Below are 23,194 nucleotides of genomic sequence, written 5' to 3' on the forward strand. Positions count from 1 at the left end.
CCAGTCAAATTAAAAAATAAATAAATAAGATGACACTATACGTACATACAGTGCATATATTAGTTTGCAGAAAATACATATGGAAATGTTTTCTTATCGACAGACTCTTCTGTCGTTAACTGTCCTTTTGCAGGAAATGCCCGAGGCTGTATTGAATAAAACAAAACTTGTTTTTGTGATAGTCTACTATTTTCACACAAACAGCACCTCTGCAGAACCTGAAAAGAAGAGCAATTTTTGCTCAACTGCATCTCCCCACCATGTGTTCTGAACGAAAAGCCTTTTTTTGTGAAACTGAGAGCTACTTCTTGGCTACCGATTAGTTTGCTAGATACTTTTGGAATAACAAATTACCTTGGATCACGTGGTATAATATGTCTTGATAATGATATTGATTTATGTGAAGACACCGCTCATGTTAATGATTTCTCACAATAACTAGGAAATACAAATCAACATGCAACGTTGTTTTTCTATAAATCACTGCCTGTTTAGATTTTCTAATCATCACAATAATAACATTCCTAGAAAATAACATCACAGGTGAGCTGTTGTTGGAACAGGCCCGTGGGCTACTCATGTGGTCCTTGAGGGCTACCCGGTGCCCGCGGGCACCATGTTAGTCACCTCTTCTTTTTAGTATTTAATCAGTACCCTTGAGTCATCTCGAGGCCCATGTACTACTGTAGTACTCTAGTTGTCCTTATCGGTACAACAACAGTGTCTTGCAAATAACGTTTTTCTCCACTACTCTCAACTTTATGACATCTTTGCACTACTTTGAGACTACTTTGGCATACTAGTAGCATAGCTACATGTCACCAGTGAGTCAAAACTGTTCACTAGTTAACCTCAGTTTAACTGCTAGTGAAGCGCAAGATGTTAACTTTTATGATACCATTAAAAGACCTTGTGGCGCACATTTGTCAATTCAGCAAACTAGTAGAATGACTGCAGTGTCTTACTGGTAGTGCATTTTGCCATTATCGTATGAAATTTTTCATTTTTGGCATACTAGTAGTAAAACAACTAACTCTTAGTAGTGAGGCAAAACTACTACCGGTAGTCTGTATTTTTTTTTTTTTTTTTACCAATTGTGACACGTGTCTACTTGTTTGTATCTAGTGCAGGACAATCATTTACTTATAAGGTTTAATTGCATTATAGTAGGCCAAAAGTGTCAGTGGTTTTTGAAAAAAAATGTACGTCACAGTCATTCAACTAGTGCACTGAATTTTCTTGCTCGTGGGGATAAAGAGCATGCACCGTAAGATGATATCCGACTAAATACTCAAAACACCTTCCATAGCTCAGTCGACTTAAAAAAGCTCAATGTGTTTATGTAATTGTGACACGTTGTGTTGGTATTCAGGATTCTTTTTTATCAGTTTTTCTTTTCCCAGCGTTGTGCTCAGTGAAGTGTTACTGTTGTATAAAATTCCTACTTTCAACATTTAACTACTCTTCCTGTCTTTGTGTTTACTTCCTCAAGACAAAGCCAAGCCCTGTATAATCCTCCAGACAGTGCCGAAGGTCGTGAAAGGCAAAGTGAAAACAATTCCTTCTTCAGGGTGGAACCCTCTGAGCTGAGTAATGGCTGCTTCATGGCTGTTCTCATCAGAGAGATGAAAGTGAAGGTAAAGGTCTTTTACAACACAATGAGACTGAAAGCAGTTCTTTCTCCAGTGGAAACGTATGAAAAATTAAATCAGTCAAAATAAATACATTAAAAAAATACAAGACACAACATTTTATATGTTACATGTATAGTATACAACAGCGAAATTTGTTCTGCATTTTCTGAGGAGCAACCGTGTCACGCCCAGTGATTGAATCCAGGGTTTGTGCCGATACTTCAGCCAAAGGAATTTACTGTGAATTAGCCTGCGACTTTTTAAAATTGAATAACCAATGTACACATTAAGAATTGGTGCATTTTACAAGTAACACCCAACAGAGAGTAGAAATGTCATAACATTGACTTCAGTCAAACCTTTGAGTGAAGAAGGATGAATTAACGATAATATTTCTTCCAATTTCCTACTATATGAAATGTGCAGATATAAAAGAGGGTGGAGTCAAACAAAAGCAGCTGAGACAATTTTATTGAACCCAGGCAATGAATTAACCTTTTCATAGTTTCCCATTTTGACACAAGCACAACAATAAAATTACCTTAAAAGTCACTTTTTTTCTAAAGTGGCCCAAAACACAGATAGTGAATAATTAAAAAAAAGGGGGCTTCAAGACACAGCTCTACTCTAAATTTGTTGTCAAACCAAACATAAAACAAAAACACTTGAAGGCGCATTCAAAACAACCACAGAACAAAATTCCTCCAGCGTTATACTTTATCAAAGCAAAGCAAAACACGATAGATGGGCTCACAAAATAGCGATGTTGCAGGAGTTGTAATTCTTTAAGCAACGAATGCGTGCCCACAAACGGTGCGGCAACACATGTAGATTGACAATATAACAGTACTCACAGGCATATATTCTTTCTCTTCTGGGGGAAAAAAAGACTAATGTGACTGCAGCTTCTTTAGTTGAAAACACTTCTTTGGGTATGTCTGCATTGTACTGCTCCTCGGGGGCCAATATGGGCACAACAGATTCAGCCCAATGTGTGGCTGGACAGATCAACAGCATTTCTATTTATTTTAAGGGGCCAAGACATTTTGAGAGATGAGTGTTTTGAGTTACTGTACACGCGTGGTCACGGAATGAATTCAAGTCAGGGCATCACTCTATATTTTATGGGCTAGAGATAACAGTGTTCAACAGGGAGTCTGAAACAGCCCCAGAACATTCTGCTTTTTCAACACAATGCCACATGTTCCAACTGAAACATGCACCTGTTGGTCTCCTGCAGGAATGTCTGAAGAGTAAAAAAAATATGCCTATTATTCTAGATATTATGAATGTGTTTTGGTGTGGGCATTAAGGGAGCATCATTTGTCATTATGAGGTTAGATTCGGTTTTCCAGGTTCAATCAGAGAAGAAGAGGTAGATGTGTGAAGGTGGGTGATTTCTGCTGAGGACGGAGGAAAAAAAATGAATCAAAGCCTGTAGGAGGTCATTGTCCCGGTGGCGTTATGCAGCACAATCACGTATGTGGGGATGGGAGGAGGTAATGAGAGAAGTGGGAGTGAGGGAGGCTGAAGCATGTCTTTGAGTTGATAGTTTCAGACATTCATGCGGGCAGTTGTAAAAAGAGTGCTGTGATCCATAATGAGTTTCTGAGTCTAATGACGCTTTCATTTGATCAACACCAGTAACTGAGAGTTTATTGATACTCTTAATGCCTCATAAAGCCGCTGTCAACAATCCTGTTTAAGACAAAATCCATTTCTGCCCATACACGTTTTATCCGAATATGACTCAGTCTGCGCATTGGGCAGCATTTGAACTCCTTTTGTTTTGATGCTTATATGCAAATAAATCTCAACAGCTCAGACTGTACTTGTGTTTATGTGGGATCTCTTTTCATTGTGTTTGATTGCATCTGCAAAAAGTCAGGGCATGAATGAAACTATTTGGATCCTAAATTGTTGCCATTTTGAGGTGTTGTTCAGATTTGCATTTGCTTGTTTTTACTCAAATGTTGGAGCAAATATGGATACAACTATAGAGAAAGGAATTTAACTCTCTTAACCCTGGAGAACCCACGGGGTCAAATTTGGCCCCTTTAAATTCTGTGACTCAAATGCTACCGTTAAATCCCAAAGGGTCAAATCCTAATCCTAAATTAGGATTAAAGTAGTGAATATTTGAAAAAAAAACACATATTTTGGTGTTCAGTGAATAGAGCAGTCATTTAATGTAAAATTCATAATTTTCCAAAGAAGAAAAGGGGTCTTGGGTTTTCCAGGGTTAATTGAGGCACAATAGAACCATCTCGATCCAAGAACGGTGAAGTCTTATCGTAATTTAGTAAACAGCCTGCCAATGACAGTAAAAGAAAACAGTGCAAACTATTTAGTTTTTTACACAAAGTGAAAGGTTTAGATATTGAACATCTCTTCAAAAAAAGAGGTTTCATGTTGTTCTTTACCATCCCCAGGTGACGTTTACTGTCAAACTAAAGATCCAACTCAAACAATGACAAGTGCATTCCAAACAATCATAAAGCTTTCTTTGCCTTGGAATAGTCTGTTTAGTTTAATGCAAACAATGAAAAACGCCACAGACAGGCTAATGAGAATTCACATCAGTAGAAGTGAACAAAAATGGTGGAGCAACACATGTGAACCAATACCTGTACAATAACATTACTCGCTGGCATATGGTCTTTAACCTCTGAGGAGTGTGCCCGTCTCCATGTATAACATGTATCTCTGTATAATCATATCCTCAGGTGGCCCACACCAGAAGGAGCAACACAAGGTCCACTGAATTGAAGCCCCCCCCGCCCCCCAAAATCAATTTAATACTTTCGATTCTATGTAATCATGTATGTTTCTAGAGTAAATAGTAATAACATAGACTATAATTTTTTATGTTAAAACATTACTGTACAAAAAATGTTACCTTTTTCTTTGGGGAGACACAAACACCCCAGTCAGCAAAATTGGTCTGGCCCAGCTCTGGGGCAGACACGGCACGTACACTCGGCCCACATACCTCAATGAATGACGGTCCTGCAGTGGCCCACGTCTGGCATCCATGATGTGGGCCGTATTCGGCCCAGATCTGAGCCGCATTGTAAAACCATATCTGGCTCTACTCCGGCCCGACGCTGGGTTCCTGATATCAGCCTGAATTCAACCTCAACCAAGCCACATCTTTCATGAGCCATATTTGACCCACATTTTTTTAAAAAAGTCTCAAAAACGACTGTTATAAAAATATGTTTATTGTCATAATTTGTGAACCTCACCTATAACTCCACATACACTGGAAAAATGCACTTTTCTTTATTTAACAGTGAACACAAAGTCCAAATTGGGATGCAGCTTACTCTTGAACGGTATTTTTCTGTCCATCAAATTGTTGCGCTCTCCATGTCCTCTTTTCTTCTCATGCTCTCCTTCCTGTCACCATCCCGATCAGGAGCCAGATCTAGCCATCTTTTGTTAGTGACATCAATTTCCTGGTCTGAGGCCCAAGATGTTCACAGCGGCTGTAAGAACTGTAAGAAAACAAGAATGGACAGTGTGTTAGGAAAACAAACATTTGTACATGTCATGAACAATGAATGGTCAGTAAAAATAACCCCTGAAATTTCTTATAATAATAATAATAATACATTTCATTTATAAGCGTCTTTCAAGACACTCTAGGAAACTTTACAACCAAAACTAAACTAGCTGTGACGCTGTGGGGCGGAATATTTGCCACCAAAAACTCAACGTGAATACATTTCAAATTGTTTATACTGCCCCCTGGCTCAGTGCCTGTACATTGGGGTTCACACCGGTAGACGAGAGGGTTGCTTCCCTCCGCCTTCGGGTGGGGGGGACGGGTCCTGACTGTTGTTTGTGCATATGCACCAAACAGCAGCTCAGCATACCCACCCTTTTTGGAGTCCTTGGAGGGTGTGCTGGAGAGTACTCCTGCTGGGGACTCCCTTGTTCTACTGGGGGACTTCAATGCTCACGTGGGCAATGACAGTGAGACCTGGAGGGGCGTGATTGGGAGGAACGGCCCCCCCGATCAGAACTCGAGTGGTGTTTTGTTATTGGACTTCTGTGCTCGTCACGGACTGTCCATAACGAACACCTTGTTCAAACATAAGGGTGTCCATATGTGCACTTGGCACCAGGACACCCTGGGCCGTAGTTCGATGATCGACCTTGTGGTTGTATCATCGGATTTGCGGCCGCATGTTTTGGACACTCGGGTGAAGAGAGGGGCGGAGCTGTCAACTGATCACCACCTGGTGGTGAGTAGGCTCCGATGGTGGGGGAAGATGCCGGTCCGTCCTGGCAGACCCAAACGTATTGTGAGGGTTTGTTGGGAGCGTCTGGCGGAATCCCCTGTCAGAAGGAGTTTCAACTCCCACCTCCGACAGAGCTTTTTCCACGTTCCGGGGGAGACGGGGGACATTGAGTCCGAGTGGACCATGTTCCGTGCCTCTATTGTTGAGGCGGCCAATCTGAGTTGTGGCCGTAAGGTGGTTGGTGCCTGTCGTGGCGGCAACCCTCGTACTCGCTGGTGGACACCAGCAGTAAGGGATGCCGTCAAGCTGAAGAAGGAGTCCTATCGAGCCTTTATGGCCTGTGGGACCCCAGAGGCACCCACGCAGGCCCGGGGAGAACATGCAAACTCCACACAGGGAGGCCGGAGCTGGAATTGAACCCGGTACCTCTGCACTGTGAAGTCGACGTGCTAACCACTGGAGCACCGGGCCGCCCTCTGAATCATATTGAATAACTGAATCTGAATTGTACAATCTGAATTTGAAACGATAGACTTTTTTTTTTTGAAACTGTATTTGATCCTCACTGAAAATTTAATTCTGTTCATTTTCATATTCAGTCTTACAAATACAAAATGACGTTTTTTTCAACGGCAGATTTTGTTTTTGAATTGAGGTTTTGAATTGAAGTTTTAAATTAACTTTCTTTTGAATTGAGGTTTTGAATTGAAGTTTTAAATTAACTTTATGGTGAAGTATGAAGTATCCGGTTTGTATTGCAGTAAACGGAATCAAAATTAATTTCATTGTATTTCAGTGCAGAAAGGGTTCTTTTTGGCAGCACCTCTGACTGTTCAATCACCTACATTTTCACAAGTGATGTGTCGGTCGCGAGTGAGCCGGTACAAAGAGCCTCTTTGAAGTGAAAGATGAGCCGTTTTTAGCCGAAAAAAACGACCATGTGTAGTAAGGCGTTTTTCAACGAAAAAAAACGACCATGAATAGTCAGGTGTTTTTAGCCGAAAAAAACGACCATGAATAGTAAGGTGTTTTTAGCCGAAAAAAATCGACCATGTATAGTAAGGCGTTTTTAGCCGAAAAAAAACGATCATGTATAGTAAGGTGTTTTTAGCTGAAAAAAACGACCATGTAGAGTAAGGCGTTTTTAGCTGAAAAAAACGACCATGTATGGTAAGGCGTTTTGAGCCGAAAAAAAGGACCCCGTATAGTAAGGTGTTTTTAGCCGAAAAAAAAAGACCATGTATAGTAAGCCGTTTTTAGACAAAAAAAACGACCATATATAATAAGGCGTTTTTCGACGAAAAAAATGACCATGTATAGAAAGGCATTTTTAGCGGAAAAAAACGACAATGTGTAGTAAGGCGTTTTTAGCCGAAAAAAAACCGACCACGTATAGTAAGGCGCTTTTAGCCGAAAAAAACGACCATGTGTCGTAAGGCGTTTTTAGCCGAAAAAAATGACCATGTAAAGTAAGGTGTTTTTAGCCGAAAAAGACAAAAACACCATGTATAGTAAGGTGTTTTGAGCCGAAAAAAAAACGACCATGTATAGTAAGGCATTTTTATCCGAAAAAACCCGACCATATACAATAAGGCGTTTTTAGCCGAAAAAAAACAACCGTGTGTAGTAAGGCGTTTTTAGCCGAAAAAAACGACCATGAATAATAAGGTGTTTGTAGCTGAAAAAAACGACCATGAATAGTAAGGTGTTTTTAGCCGAAAAAAATCGACCATGTATAGTAAGGCGTTTTTAGCGAAAAAAACGACCATATACAATAAGGCGTTTTTAGCCGAAAAAAAACGATCATGTATAGTAAGGTGTTTTTAGCCGAAAGAAACGACCATGTATAGTAAGGTGTTCTCAGCCGGGGGTTTTTTTTGGCTAAAAACGCCAAAGTACACATGGTCGTTTTTTTCGGCTAAAAACGCCTTACTATACATGGTTGTTTGGTTTTTTTTCGGCTAAAATTGCCTTACGACACATGGTCGTGATTTTTGGCTAAAAACGGCGAACTAGACATGGTCGTTTTTTTCCGATAAAAACGCCTTACTATACATGGTCATTCTTTTTTTCGGTTAAAAACGCCTTACGTTCTCACATAGGGTCTACGCAGGAAGTTCATTACAACCCTGTTAGGAAAGTGGTTTTTGCGTCCGCGTCCAAATGCAGCGGTGCAGGGTTCGATTCTGGCTCAGGCCGTTTGTGTGTTGTCAAAAACATGTGTGGCTATCCTTTATTTATTCTCTTCACGCTCTCACTCACACCGAGGAACAACTCACAAAATGCCAAATGATGCATTAGCATTTTTTTCTGCAAAAATACTCCTTTTTGGACATGGTCATTTTTTATTGCGAAAAACGCCTTTCTTTACAAAGAAAAAAAAAAGTCGGCATGGTGTCTTGAAAAAAAAAGTGTCATATTGAGACAATGTCCATTGCTCACATCCAGCCAGCTAGTCAAGTGGTTAATTGGTCTCTATCCCAGTGTGGAGGTGCTAGGTTCAATTCCAGCTCTGGCGATTTGTGTGTTCTCAAAAACATGTGGGGCCATCCATTTTTTCGCTCTCATTCACACCAATTAACAATTCATAAAACACCTGACAATACATGGTCGTCTTTTTGGCTGTAAAAAAAACGCCTTGCTATAAATGGTTGTTTTTTATTGTGAAAAATGCCTTCCAACACACACAAAAAAAGCTTGACTATTCATGCGCTTGTATTTTGAAAAAAAAGTGTCTTGTATCGGGACTATGTGAAGCATTCATGGTGGCCTGGTAGTCGAATGGTTAGTGTCTCTGCGTCACAGTGCAGAGGTGCAGGGTTCGATTCTGGCTCCGAGCTTCTTGTGTGTTTTCAGAAACAAGTGTGGCCATCCATTTTCTGATCCTCTTCTCCAGACATATCTTTGCACTCACACCAAGGAACAATTCACAAACAACCTTCCTATCCATCGTGGTTTTTTTGGGGCTAAAAACGCCTTACTATACCCATGGTTGTTTTTTTTTCTGCAAAAACTACTACTATACATTGTCGTTTTTTTCGGCTAAAAATGCCTTACTATATACATGGTCGTTTTTTTCGGCTAAAAACGCCTTACTATACATGGACGGTTTTTTTCGGCTAAAAACATCTGACTATACATGGTCGTTTTTTTTTCGGCTAAAAACACCTTTCTATATATACATTGTCGTTTTTTTCCCGCTAAAAACGCCTTACTAAACATGGTCGTTTTTTTCACCTAAAAACGGCTTACTATACATGGACGTTTTTTTTCACCTAAAAACGCCTTTCTATACATGGTCATTTTTTTCCGGCTAAAAACACCTTTCTTTACATTGTCGATTTTTTTCGGCTAAAAACGCCTTACTATACATGGTAATTTTATTATAATTTTTTTTTACTAAAAACGTTTTACTATACATTGTCATTTTTTTTGGCTAAAAATGCCTTACCATACGTGGTTGTTTATTTCAGCTAAAAATGCCTTACTATACATGGTTGTTTTTTTTGTCTAAAAACGGATTACTGGACATGGGTGGGGTTTTTTTCGGCGAAAAATGCCTTACTAGATACATGGTTGTTTTTTTTTCCGGCTAAAAACGCCTTACTATACATGGGCATTTTTTTCGGCTAAAAACCCCTTTCTATACGTGGTCGTTTTTTTCGGCTAAAAACACCTTACTATACATGGTCGTTTTTTTTCGTCTAAAAACGCCTTACTATACATGGTCGGTTTTTTCGGCTAAAAACACCTTACTCTTCATGGTCCTTTTTTTCGTCGAAAAACGCTTTACTATACATGGTCGGTTTTTTTCGGCTAAAAACACCTTACTCTTCATGGTCGTTTTTTTTCGGCTCAAAACACCTTCCTATACATGGTCGTTTTTTTCACCTAAAAACGGCTTACTATACATGGACGGTTTTTTCACCTAAAAACGCCTTTCTATACATGGTCATTTTTTTCCGGCTAAAAACACCTTTCTTTACATTGTTGATTTTTTTCGGCTAAAAACGCCTTACTATACATGGTAATTTTATTATAATTTTTTTTTACTAAAAACGGCTTACTATACATGATTGTTTTTTTTTTCAGCAAAAAACGTTTTACTATACATTGTCATTTTTTTTTGGCTAAAAATGCCTTACCATACGTGGTTGTTTATTTCAGCTAAAAATGCCTTACTATACATGGTTGTTTTTTTTGTCTAAAAACGGATTACTGGACATGGGTGGGGGTTTTTTCGGCGAAAAATGCCTTACTAGATACATGGTTGTTTTTTTTTCCGGCTAAAAACGCCCTACTATACATGGGCATTTTTTTCGGCTAAAAACCCCTTTCTATACGTGGTCGTTTTTTTCGGCTAAAAACACCTTACTATACGTGGTCGTTTTTTTTCGTCTAAAAACGCCTTACTATACATGGTCGGGTTTTTCGGCTAAAAACACCTTACTCTTCATGGTCCTTTTTTTCGTCGAAAAACGCTTTACTATACATGGTCGGTTTTTTTCGGCTAAAAACACCTTACTCTTCATGGTGGGTTTTTTTCGGCTCAAAACACCTTCCTATACATGGTCGTTTTTTTCGGCTAAAAACGGCTAACTATACATGTTCGTTTTTGTCGGCTAAAATCCTAGCGGATACTCAATGAATTGCAGCTTATTAAAAATATTAATTCTGTGTCTATATTGCATATTTTTCATTTTTAAATTATCCTGCGGGCCTGATTGAACCTCACGCGCCCGTGTGTGTCTGTGTGTGTGTGTGTGTGTGTGTGTGTGTGTGTGTGTGTGTGTGTGTGTGTGTGATGAATGGAATTCCGCATTGCAATTGTGCAATTGTAAAACAAGGCTGTGTGTTGAAAAAATAAATCTGAAACTGCATTTAAGGGTGGCTCAATACTGGCTGGCCATATACGGGCCGGAGTTGTAAATTGATTTCTGGCCCAAATACTTCACTCCACAACTGGCCCTCATCTGGTTTGCCAGAGTCAAGCCAGTGCCTCCTTTGCCACTCCTGGGCCGTGTTCGGCCCACATGCATTATGCCAGTACCGACTCAAGGCCAGCTGTGCCAGCTTCATGCCGAATCCGGGCCAGATGCCTTTGCTGACTGGGAAATTACTGGCATTTCCATTCACTTCAATTTGGAATTGGAAAAAAGATTTGAGATAGTTACTGTGATCAAGGAATGAATTAAACTTGAATCTGAACCATTGGTGTGTACTGCCCATTTTTAGGGTGCAGAAGCGCCCCTAAAATAAATCCAAGCATCCCCAAACTTTGAGAGCATTTAAATTTTTATTTAGGGTATTTCCTTTTTTCCAACAAGCTAGAGAAGTTTTAAAATTACATGGTGGTACATGGTAGAAACATAATATATGTTCATTGAAAATACAGTAAACTCCCTTTGGTCTCAAAAATGTGAAAAATGTTACATGTGAGCAAACACGTGATCCTCATCTTCCTAATCTGCAACACACATTTATTCCTTCTCATTGGCGAATGCACTTTTGATTCTGTAAGCCGTTTTACCCCACTACTGGGTTGCACTGTAGCACAATCTCCCTCTGGACCGTCCATCATGTTTTATTCCTCCATTGATAGAAATGAAAAGATAATCAAACCGTTGTAGGCGTGCCTCCTACAGAGACCCCCCCCCCCCCCCCCGGACCCCCATACACCCACACACACCTGCAGTAAAACTCAGCTAATCAAAAGTTATTGTGGCCCTCTGAAAAGTGCCATAAAAACAGCAATTATCGAAGTGTTTGACTGCTGTCTGCCTTACGTGCGCTGTCATGGATGTGGCCATTTAAATTCTTTATGGGCCTTCCATGCAGAAAGAGTTGGGAACAATAAAGACGGGGAGATTTTCTTGGGAATGTGGGCGAATCTGAACCTAAAGCTGTCTCCAAATGGTGTGAATTTTACCCCCGCGGTTGTTTTCTTCATAATTTGGACCAGAACATTCTAGATTTTACATTCGGGGTGAGCTCAGGCCGTGATGGAGGAAGTGAGCGATTCATCGAGGTTGGTGGGTGGAGATGGAGGGGGAAGAAAAATTTATGGGGGTGAGGAGGGAGAAGAAAGTAGGCGAAGGAGAGTATTTTCTGAATAATTCAACGTTCCCTGTCTGAATGAGTTAGCATCACTGAAGTTCAGGGCAGCAAACACGGTGGTACCTCTGAACCTGCTTTACCTGTGCACTCTCGGCTGCAAGGTCACACCTCCACGTATATGCATTCGGTATGTTGCATGCGCATGCACAGTACAAGCAAACATAGCTCTTTACCCACCGTTTCCAACATCTTGCACAAACTCTGTTACATGTTTGCATGTCAGCTCAAGCACTTAAAAACAAAAAGGAGCGAGTCTCTGTGGTGCATGTGGTGAATTATTCAAGTGTTGAGGGAAGCGCTGTGGGCTGCTGATGAGACTGCAGGTGACCCTGCAGCCAGCAGCAAGGACATGGCGGCACCTCCCACTGCTGTCATTTTGGGGAGGATCTCTTTTGAAAATGTATGTTTTGGGTGATACATCTGTACTGTGCTTGTTGCCATGGATCTTGCAAGTCTTCTGGTTTCATGACTCTGGATGCTACTTGAAACAGCTTCAGGATATTGTCAAACAAAACCGTTCAGTAGCTTCACTGGACACATTATCTTATGAGATGAAATGGAAAAAGTATCAATAATCATAACTGTCACCATCGGAAAGGTATTAATTTAACAACGTGAATTATTTAGTGTCTGTTACAGTGGCTGTAAACTACAATTGCAATAACAAACCTCAAGTGTCTCCCAAAAGTCATGATACATGATACATTTGCTGCTTTGTTTCCAGGAATCATTTGGACTTTGCGTTTTGTGTAAGCATGTTATTCCTTGCTCATGGTACATCAATTCACATTGGAGTAGCGTTGCAAAGACGCCACCTAGCAAGATGTTTCTTCTTTTTTTGTCCCAAATTGGAATTCAATTTGAGAAGCTTTCAGGCAACCAACATGCTGGAATGCTTAAGACACTTAATGCGAGCCATGGCAAGTTTGTCAAAACAAAACCACAGCGGAAGGCCTGATACTACTAGTATGCTCTTTGTCCTCACTAGTACGATCATTTAAAACTCTACAGATAGGAGTCATTCTATAACCACACAATATTTTGTAACTGTTTCGGCTGATCACAGTGTAATAAATATACCTTGCATTTTTTGGGGGTGAGGGGGGCTAAAACATCTGCGATTGGCTGGCAACTGATTCAGGGTGTCCCCCGCCTACTGCCCGAAGACGGCTGGGATAGGCTCCAGCACCCCCCGCGACCCTAGTGAGGATCAAGCGGTTCGGAAAATGGATGGATGGATGGAGGGGGGCTAAAACAGTAATTTGGAACAATTTAAAAATATAAAAAAATTACATTTATGGCAATTTTAGTGAACACAACAAAGCAAGCCTCAAAACAATTTGCTGAAATGTACTTTTTTTTTTCACAGTGACATAAAGCTTCTCAAACCGGTGCAGAATTTTAGTTGGTACAGAAAACCTTGCCAGGCAGAAATTTTGCCACACTCCAATTTCAATTGACGAGTCATTGCAAAAGGAATGAATTCACCCAAAAAAGTCTCATCTGTCAAATGCTGATGGCCTCACGTCTATCTGAATGTTACCTGATATGAAATAGAAAAAAAGAAATTATATCGTAACTTTTGGGAAACCTTGTTTTGTTATTAGAACATTTTTGAGGATAAAATGGCACCCAATCTGATTTTACTGGTTCAAAATCTTTTTCTTGTCATTTTTATTTTGAATAGTCTTCACAGCACGAGCGTGTGGCAAAAGAGACATCGCAGGCTGTGCAGGCCAAGGTGTCTGCTGACCGCAAACCTGAGCGTGTCAGGCCAAACCAGCCAACCAGAAAGAAGCAACGTGGACAAACCATCAGGCCAACCAAAGTGACCTCCGCTAAGCTACCCAAGCACCAAATCTCTGAAAAAATGCCACAGGTACCCCGCGGTAAGATTTGTCATTATACTTCCCGGTTTCTTTTTTTTAATGTATTTATTTTTTCAGGAACAGCCAGTCAAAAGAAATAAATTGTAAATTGTTTATTAGAAGCTCGACATTTGGATGTTTAGTAGTCCACTCATTCCTTCTTACTTTGTAATTACTTCTCAGGCTTTGAAATAATTGAGACTGATTAAAAAAAACATACTGTACTGTATATTTTTGGAGAAGGGATGTAAAAATCAACAACTGAGATCTCAGTTGCACAACTGTGCACAAACTCTTATAAATGCAGATAGATGTTGCTGTGTGCAGAATTAACCAATCACATTCAAACTCATGTTAAATGGGAGTCGTCATACCCGCCAACATTTCAAGTGCTTCTGCTTTACCACCTATAAATGCGAGCCGTTCAATTGTTTTTCTAATGAAATGATTTTCTGACAAAAAGCCTCAACCTTTTCTCGATTCATCAATGTTTTTTTTTTCTTTTCGTTTTCCAGGAACTCCCCCCAAACCGCGCTTGCAGACGTCACAGACTTGCATTTCTGACACCCGCTGTAATCGAGAAAAGTCCAGCTCAGGCATCCCCACACCAGAAAAGAATTCAAAAGCGCACATCATTCACTCCGTTTTCAACACTGTGACTTCTACTCCCCTTCTGCGTCCGGCGACTCCTCTTGTAAACCCTGCGACATCTACAGTCCGTCCCCGGAGAATCCATCAGTTGGTGCTGAAACCCGCCGTCATCGTTTTGCGTCCTCAACATCTTCCCCAGCCGCCACATCCTCACCCTCGACTCCACGCGTGGAGGACCCTGGCACCGACGTTACCCTCCTCTTGAGTGATGGGAGGTTGTCCCAAGGACTCGGTGCTCAAAAATAAGCTGCAGGTTTATGTCTGATTCTAAATTAAGCTAAGCCTGTGACAATGTACACTGCAGCCCCTTTTCCGTTGTCCCAGCGCGACCCCAAAACAGCCGAGTTCCACCCTGTCTGGTTGCTTTTCCATGACACTTTTTCAGGGCTGTTCCATGGAACATCTTGCAACCTGGTTGTGGAACGTGGACCGTGGAGGGCTGCGACATCACTGTCATCTGATTAACCGACAGATGTACAGTAGGTCTTCCTTAAAGAGATGCAGCAAGGAACTCAAATTCACACCCATTTCCTGGTTTTAAGCGAGCAAGTCAAGTTTTAAAAAGCATTTGCAGTCCACATACAGTATATTGTCAAAACTCATCCATCCACATGTCCTCACAAGGGTCACGGGCCAGATTTGAACCTGCTGCCTCTCAACTGTGAGGCAGTGTGTTAAACAGTTGTCCACCATGCCCCCTTATAATACGTCACCATATTTACAATTTCATAGGTATCAATGCATGAAATAGAGTTTTAGGAAGCAACGCACACCTCACAGGGTCCATTCACTTGAATGAGAATGAGCTCTCCATTCAAATGAATGACAGGACTGCAACGGGAGGGCGTGGCGTATCCCGTGGAATCTTCCAGTGGTCTTGACCGCGATGAAGACGTCCTTCGGCTGCAGCCCGGAGCCACGGCAGTCCCCCGACCCGACGGTTGTGGCAGGGTGACGGCTTGTGCCGGCCGCCAGACGGCTTTGATGACAAGCTGTCGATGGCAACCACTAGGACAGGTTGATGGACCCGATGAACGGAATGCACTGATTGCCAGCATTTTTGTTCACTATTTCATTCATTGGTAAATACTCTATGAAATAGTAAATATTGTTGTTAAGCACAATATATGTGTCCAGAACCCTGCACACTGCGAGTGCAGATTTTGGTTGATCGCACCCCAGTCCCGCCCTAATTGATTGCCGCATGTGGGAATAGCAACGGAGGGCAGGCTTGGCCCAGTGAGGCCGGGGTAAAGCGGGGCCAGGCCGTTCTAGAACCTGTTAGGGAAAAGCACCGTAATTTGTCCTTCTACAAAGTGCTGCAGGGTTTGCTTCAATTTGGGGAGCTTGGGGGAATTTCAAAAATTACACATGATTTTTTGTATAATTATTATTCATATATTAACCCTCTGTGGGCTATGGATGGAAGGATGGATTTGACCATTTTATCTTCCCACTGGTGTGGATTTTGTCCAATTTTGTAAATCTTTCAATATAGCAATAATATATTGTTTACCTATAACTCGACCTTTTGGCTCTACAGTGGCCACTTTGGGCTAATTTAAACCCATGACATGAACATTAATTCCTTGTTATTTACTGGATTGGGTAAAATGGGTTTGAATCTAAGTTCTAGATTCCACACTTTTGGTTGTTTGTGTTTTCTGCCAGATCCCATCATGTATCACTTTTTTGGAACAAGGAAACAATTTCATGTTACATTGAGTTCCAAAGCAAGCATTACAAAACAAATTGTATGGTTCAACATGTTCCAACACTTAACCCTTTCATGCACCAATAATGATAACCTGTAACCTGAAAGGGTTAATCAACAGACTACTGTGCCGGTGAAGTTTTACAGTTTGTAAAAACAGATGAGCAATTTGCACAAGACTTTGGTGGAGCTCACGAAAGTCTTGGATTTAGTCATATCTCAACTATCTGAGTTGGTATGAATTACCCTTGTTGTTTGCCATTCATTCTTATTACTTTCCATGGCATGAATGTCTTTAAATCTGTTTGCACCCACTGGCCGGGTCCTGGCAGTGTCAAATGTCAAAACAATTCTCACAACGCACATAAATAACAAGAGGCTGCAGCTCCTTTCTTTCTTTTGCCGATGCTTTTTTTTATTTTCACAACAGATAACATTTACATTGTTGATGTGTGATGACAGAACCTGAAATGATTTACAGCATTACCCCCCTCCCTTGGTTTTGTGTAAGTTTGGAATGCATTCAACAAGTATGTGAATTGAGTGCAGGTGTTGGTGCGCTGGCCCTTTAAAAGCAGTGACCTCACACTGTGTGTACGCAAAGCTGCTTGAGCATTTCTTCCATTTCTTTGATATATATATATCTTAAAGTCCATGTAGTCGTATGCTCTTTATCAGTGCTAGACGTTAACTCGTACGTTTTTAAAATTACTACCACTATTCATACCATGAAGATGTCAACTGTGCACGCTTGGACATCCGCATGCTACTAGTGCTACTAGTGACATTTTCAAATTCTAGGTACTTATACTACTAGCGACATAACATTACGCTAATTGGCTAGTCACACTCGTAGGACAACTTTGGCATACGAGTAGGACAACTACGTTGCTAGTAAGGCATGATGATGCGCTTGTCACATCTGTGTTCTACTATAGTCACGGAAGTTCCAAAAGTGACAGAAGTTTGTCAGCAGCACTACGAGCGACTTCATAAAATTGTTCTAGTTAACATCTGCGGCTTAGCACAGATGCCTTCCTAGGAACACATATTTGTCCTACTAGTTCTATGAACCTTAAATGAATATCAAATGAAAGTTCAAACAGCTTTATAGATAATTCCTCACTTAGTAAGACCATTCAGCACAATAGTACAACTAGGTTGCACTAGTCGAACGACTGTCTGTCCCCTACTATGATACTCTATGTTTGGCGGACAACTTTGGCATCCTAGTAGGACAGCTACATACATGTCAGTAGGCAAAACTACTAGAGGGCATGTCGGTGCGACTAGTGGAGTCTAGGAGGCTACTAGTATGTGTCACATGCCGACGAGTTGGGTCTTGTCATGCTAGCAACACAGCACAGTTGCTTACTAGTAAATCATAGTGCACATTAATGTGTCAAAAGTGGGAGTAGAAAGCTTTAGAAATCATGACTAGGAAAAAACAGTCACTTGACTCGTGTGCTAAGGTGTCTTACTAGTGAGGACAAAGAATGTACTAGCACATGGATATTAAGCTAGATCTCAAAATTATCGAGTGATCGCTCAAACAGCTTTGCATAGCGATGCCCATTTACTTATGTGTATTTTTTTTTTTTATTCAAGTGGGAGATGACGGACAGAGGAAGCAAGCAGGGTCTTTCACGTCTGACCAAATTGGACGGTGCTGGGTTACGAGCTGCCTTTATGCATTTTTAATTTATTTTTTCACTTCGACAAATGAGCAACAATTTGAGATACGAGTGCAAGTCACTTCACATTAAACAGTAGCTTGGGAGAAAATTATTTGCCATTTCAGGCCAACCCCAGTTGAAGTTTACTGTCAAACTAAACCAGAAACAGAGGCAATCACAGGTGTACAGTATTTCAAACAACCACACAGCTTTGCCTTAAGTCTGCTTAGCTTTATACTAAGAAACAGCATCGACGGGCTAATGGCTGGCATCTATGTGGTGGCGTTGCAACGCTTGAAGCAATGGATATTCAAACACAAATGGTGCAGTATTCTTTATCCTTTGTGTATAGACAGCTAATATTACTGCATTAGTGGGTCACTTACAGTAGTTGTGAAACTATTCTTCATTTGTGCATGACTCTACGCCAGCACGCCCACGACCCTCGTGAGGAAAAGCGGTTTGGATAATGGATTGATGGATGGATTTTACTGCCCCGGAGACCGATTTGCGATGCGCAGTTCAACTCTTCACTTTCTATCCATCCATCTATTATCTGATCCTCACGAGGGTCGCGGGCGTGCTGTCTTCGGGCAGAAGGGGGGACACCCTGAACCGGTTGCCAGCCAATCGCAGGGCACACAGAGACAAACAACCATCCACACTCACACTCACACAAAGGGACAATTAAGAGTGTTCATTCAACCTACCATGCATGTGTTTGGAATGTGAGAGGAAACCAGAGTACCCGGAGAAAACCCATGCGGGCACGGGGACAACGTGCAAACTCCACCACACAGAAAGGCTGGGGCCGGATTGGAACCCATGACCTCTCTTTACATTCCATCCAATTGTAATTTCATGATGTTATTACTCAATATTTTTATAAAGTATAAGAGTGCTCTTTACTTATTATTAATTTAAAACCTCTGTTGTGTGGGGAAAGATAATTTGAGAGTGTTTTGAGTTAAAAGCGTGGTCACATTTAATTAAACTCGTATCTCAAGGCACCACTGTCAATGAAATGATCTGCCCTCTCTTGAGCCCATATAAATATTTTGTGTGTCTACGTGAAGATTCCTGAGGACATCGTGACATTTCAACTGCTTACAATGTGACATTATTTTCAACTCAGTATATGGAGAATATTTTCAGAGTCATTCCTGTAAAACAACATTGAAAATGTTGATAGGCTGGGAGCCATGGCGAGGAGTTTATTTTCTTGTGCCGATGTTCATCCACTTACGCTCACATGGAGAGGACTTGTGCTGACAGCATCTACTTGATGTGTTCCCACCACTGGTGAATGCTCTGACTCGCATTAACATAAAACCATCAAGGTAACATGCAGAATCAAAAACCCACGTCTATCATCACTCCCTCTTTTGTGCCTGAAATGATCCTCTTCCTCCACATATTCCATTGAGAGTACTCGATTATTACCATCAATTCACACAATCATCTGCGAGGGCGATTTCTAACCCTTTTCCAACATACAACGTAAGGAGCCATTTAAACGGCAATTAGTGGGCAGGTGCGGTTGCCGGAAGGTGAAATGGTAACACACACCATGAGGCTTAGGTGATGCCGCCCTTCACTCAGATGCTGATTGAGTGCGAGTGTATAAAGTGATTCCATGAATCACTTCTGAGCAGCATTGTGACCGGAAAGCACTTTTCCCCCCGAAAGACAAATAAGTGAGCGAGTCAAAGTTGAACCAGCTCTTCGTCTTCAATTAAAAACACCTTTCATCATCTGGCACACTTGACCGTTGTTCCCGTTTCCTTTTCTTTTTTGTTTTTATTCAGAATGGTGTTCGCTAACATATATGTACATCACTGGTTACCATGGCAGCAGAGGCGTGTGTTGTTTGGGTGGGCGGGTGGTGCAGTGCTCACTGGTGAAGGTCATTGCTGAGGGAGTTCTGATGGCTGTTTCTTGGCTTTCAGAGTGTCTATTAGAGACTGGACGCCGCGCTTCACGCTGGTGCTCACTCGGCGGCTCACCGAGTCGGCGGCAGGCGAGGACGAGGAGCCGGCCCGTTGCAAGGGCGGCCGCGCCACCAGACACTTCTGATACCGCAACTGAAAGAGAAGGAGGCGGGGTTCAATAAGCAGCACCTACGGAAAGCCGTTCGAGCATTTAGTTGATATCCATTTTCAGTACTAGTATGCTCTTTGTCCTCCGAATATAATGTATCCACAATACTGTCAAGGTTTCTGGTTCTTTTTTAAAACTTTTTTCTACAGGGTAATCAGTCAAAGACATGAATAAGATCTTACCACACATGCTGCCTGCACGGCTTCTGACACACATCCAGCGTTGGGGTCACACCAGAACACATGGCATTGGAAGTGTTGGTTTCCTGTGTCCATGATGAAGGCAAACGTGTGGACGTCCCGCCCGACTCCCATGAAGGATAGGAAACGGACCCGACACTCCACCAACGCTTCTTCCTCCTCCTCCTGCACAGCAAGTCATGAAGAGAATTCAACTTATGTCTTCTATATGTCATTGATGCATGACTCGTCTAATAGAAAGATTCACCCAATCCAATCCATTTTCTAATCCGCTTATCCTCACGAGGGTCGCGGGTGTGCTGGAGCCTACACCCTTGCCAGCCAACTGCAGGGCACACATCGATGAACAACCATTCGCGCTCACAATCACACAACGTAAAATGTTCCATTCGCCATGCATGTTTTTGGACTGTGGGAGTAAACCCACTCAGGTAAGGGGAGAACATGCAAACTCCACACAGGAAGGCCGGAGCCGGAATCGAACCCTGCACCTCTTCACTGCGAGGCGGACGTGCTAACCCAGGGGTGGCCAATCCGTGGCTCGCGAGCCGCATGCAGCTCTTTGGCTGGTTCAATACGGCTCCCAGGCTTTCACACGACAAGCGTCGAAAACGTCCCGGCAGTCCTGCTGCCATTCAAAAAAAGCGCTAAAGACACAGAACGTACTACATTAGCTTATCATCAAGCCCGTTACTTGATTGACATAGAGGGCAACTAATCAGAAGACTGAATCACCGCTCAAGCGCAGACAACGTCGCTAAGTGCTTAGTGCTAAGATGGTCAGCGAATTACCTCAGATTTTAAGGCAGGGGTGCCCAATACGACGATCGCAATCGACCGGGAGCCAGTGGGCTGGTCCTAAGTCGATCGCAAGGGGTGGGAGGAGGAAATGGGTGGGAAAAAAAGATTTGTGTGTTTGTGTCTTTAGCTTTTGTTCATGTTCGGGCGGTTCCGGCTGTTGCTCATTGTGGCGTGCGTGCATATGTGCGTGAGTGCATGGTTGGGCACCCGCGTGCGTTCGTGTGTGTGCGCGCGCGATCGGGTCGACCGTGGGAGGTTGGTCGCTTCAAAAGTGGATCTTTGGGCAAACATGTGTGTGTGTGTGCGTGTGTGTGTGTGTGTGTGTGTGTGTGTATGCGTGCGTCTGTGCGCGCGCGCGTGTGTGCGCACGTGAGGACGGGATGCCCATGTGTATGATGTGGCTCTTTGCAGTAACACAGTCAAAAAATTGGCTCTTAGTCTCTGACTGGTTGGCCACCCCTGTGCTCACCAGTCGCTCACTATGCCGCCAATAGAAAGATATTGATCCAACTTCTACTGATGATTGAATTTCAATATTTATCTTGGTCTGAGCCACAACAAAATTGCTGAGATTGATACACAACTCAACATGAGAAAAGTGTATATACTTAGTCCTACATAAATACGTCATTCAGCATGACCTCTCACACTCACTCAAATAAATATCGAAACACTCTCAACACACACGACTGAAACACTCTCATACACACGAGTGAAATGCTCTGACACGTTACAGCAAAATCCTGAAAGAGTCATTTCAATAGTGTGTAAGATAGAGTTTTAGTAGTAAGCATGTGAAGTGTTTTAGTCGTTTGATGGAAGCGTTTCAGTTGCATGTATGACGATATTTCAGTAGCGTGTGTGAGAAATAAACCTAAATTATGCCCCTGATGGGCCCTCATAGATTTATGTGACACGTCACAACCAAATCTTCGGTTTTAATTGGCTCAAAGGGAAGGTAGCAAGGAGTACTTGATTTGGTATCACGTGTCTGTGGCACTGGTGCAGCAGTTATGGCTCACAGACCCCCGGGGGACCCTCAGTTGGAGCATCACTGCTGAACATAATACTGTATACAGTATATCCAAACCATGCCTTTTCTTTGATAACAGCCAGAGTGGTGTCAGCAATGCTCAGAATCACAGGTGTCCAGTCCTCCTTGCCTGTGGAGGACAGCAGGCTGTCAATGGCTCCGTTGATGATGTCCATACCTGGAGAGAGAATACACACAGGGGAGCATGAAACAGGAGACGACGACGGAAGGGATTTATTGCACGTCAGAAAGGGAGTCCTGGGCTTTATGAGCGGGCTCATTTGTACCTATGGGCCGATTCACTGACGTCATCCCCAGATAGAACACGTGGAACTTCTGCACCAGTTCAGTCTTTGGCATTGGAAATTCTGCACAGCAGAAACCAAACATAAAACGCACATTTTTACGAACAACAAATAACAACATTTAACAGAGCTCCGAATGCTGCAATAATTGCTGCAAACCAGAGAAATAAAGAGGCTTGTGAATATTGCGGGTGCTGCTGGCATGATTAGGGATGGATATTTTCTGGGTGGAATTCCTGCTGGGTTTGTTACGTGGAGGCAGAAGAGACTGCTCAAAGATGGCGGATCACCTGCATCGGCATCTACATTGGGAAGGGAGTTCAAGTAAATTCATACTCCGCCCACGGGACCTCATTCTTTGCGGTTGAAGTTTGGAGTTGTATACAGCTGCACCATATCCCATGAAATGGTGTTTATATTTCACCCATGCAGTTACACGTAGTGGGCAAAATAATAGAAACAGCTCTCCCCGATTTTGTAAATGTTAGTTACAAGGATGGAGTTTTATTTATACTTGAAGGCCCAGGCAGGACAAACAGAGGATAGAGCGGGGTCATTTTCCTGATGTCAGCGGCATTCCCACCTCAGCTACCCTTTGAGAGACCCACGGGCAAGAACATGGAGAAGCCATGCATCCATTTTCTATAGCTCTTACTCAGTTCAGGGTCGGGAGGGGAGCAGGAGCCCATCCCAGCTGACATCGGACAAAAGACAGATTGCACTTTGGAATGGTTGTCAATCAATCATAAGGCTCATATAGAGACAGACAATCATTCACACTTACATTATCACTGAGCGCAACGGAATCCACAATGGGGGTACACAAGTCCCGTGGATGAGCCACA

At 42.2% G+C, this 23,194-nt stretch overlaps 2 protein-coding genes across 5 annotated transcripts in view; one reads left to right on the forward strand and one right to left on the reverse strand.

Annotated features, from left to right (window-relative positions):
• The window catches only part of LOC147208438 (protein NSUN7), a 39,340-nt gene extending 22,722 nt beyond the window's left edge, over positions 1-16,618 (forward strand). Inside the window, exons 11-13 of one of the 2 annotated variants that reach the window (XM_086135083.1) lie at positions 1,493-1,637; positions 13,689-13,890; positions 14,385-16,618. In XM_086135083.1, the coding sequence (XP_085991209.1) occupies positions 1,493-1,637; positions 13,689-13,890; positions 14,385-14,725 (688 nt within the window). In that variant the 3' untranslated portion in view covers positions 14,726-16,618. Of the gene's footprint in view, positions 1-1,492; positions 1,638-13,688; positions 13,891-14,384 lie in introns of those variants that run through there. The other variant, XM_086135091.1, reaches the window with a different exon arrangement.
• LOC147208439 (amyloid beta precursor protein binding family B member 2-like) overlaps positions 4,890-23,194 on the reverse strand; it is a 59,119-nt gene continuing 40,814 nt past the window's right edge. For 2 of the 3 annotated variants that reach the window (XM_086135069.1, XM_086135053.1), the window contains exons 11-14: positions 22,332-22,412; positions 22,107-22,222; positions 20,193-20,375; positions 19,110-19,994 (exon numbers count right to left, since the gene is read on the reverse strand). In XM_086135069.1, the coding sequence (XP_085991195.1) occupies positions 19,818-19,994; positions 20,193-20,375; positions 22,107-22,222; positions 22,332-22,412 (557 nt within the window). In that variant the 3' untranslated portion in view covers positions 19,110-19,817. Of the gene's footprint in view, positions 5,135-19,109; positions 19,995-20,192; positions 20,376-22,106; positions 22,223-22,331; positions 22,413-23,194 lie in introns of those variants that run through there. The other variant, XM_086135062.1, reaches the window with a different exon arrangement.

The sequence above is a fragment of the Hippocampus guttulatus genome, chromosome 2, assembly GCF_054856545.1.
Source record: "Hippocampus guttulatus isolate MCC_2025c chromosome 2, RoL_Hgut_1.0, whole genome shotgun sequence".
Lineage (NCBI taxonomy): Eukaryota > Metazoa > Chordata > Actinopteri > Syngnathiformes > Syngnathidae > Hippocampus > Hippocampus guttulatus.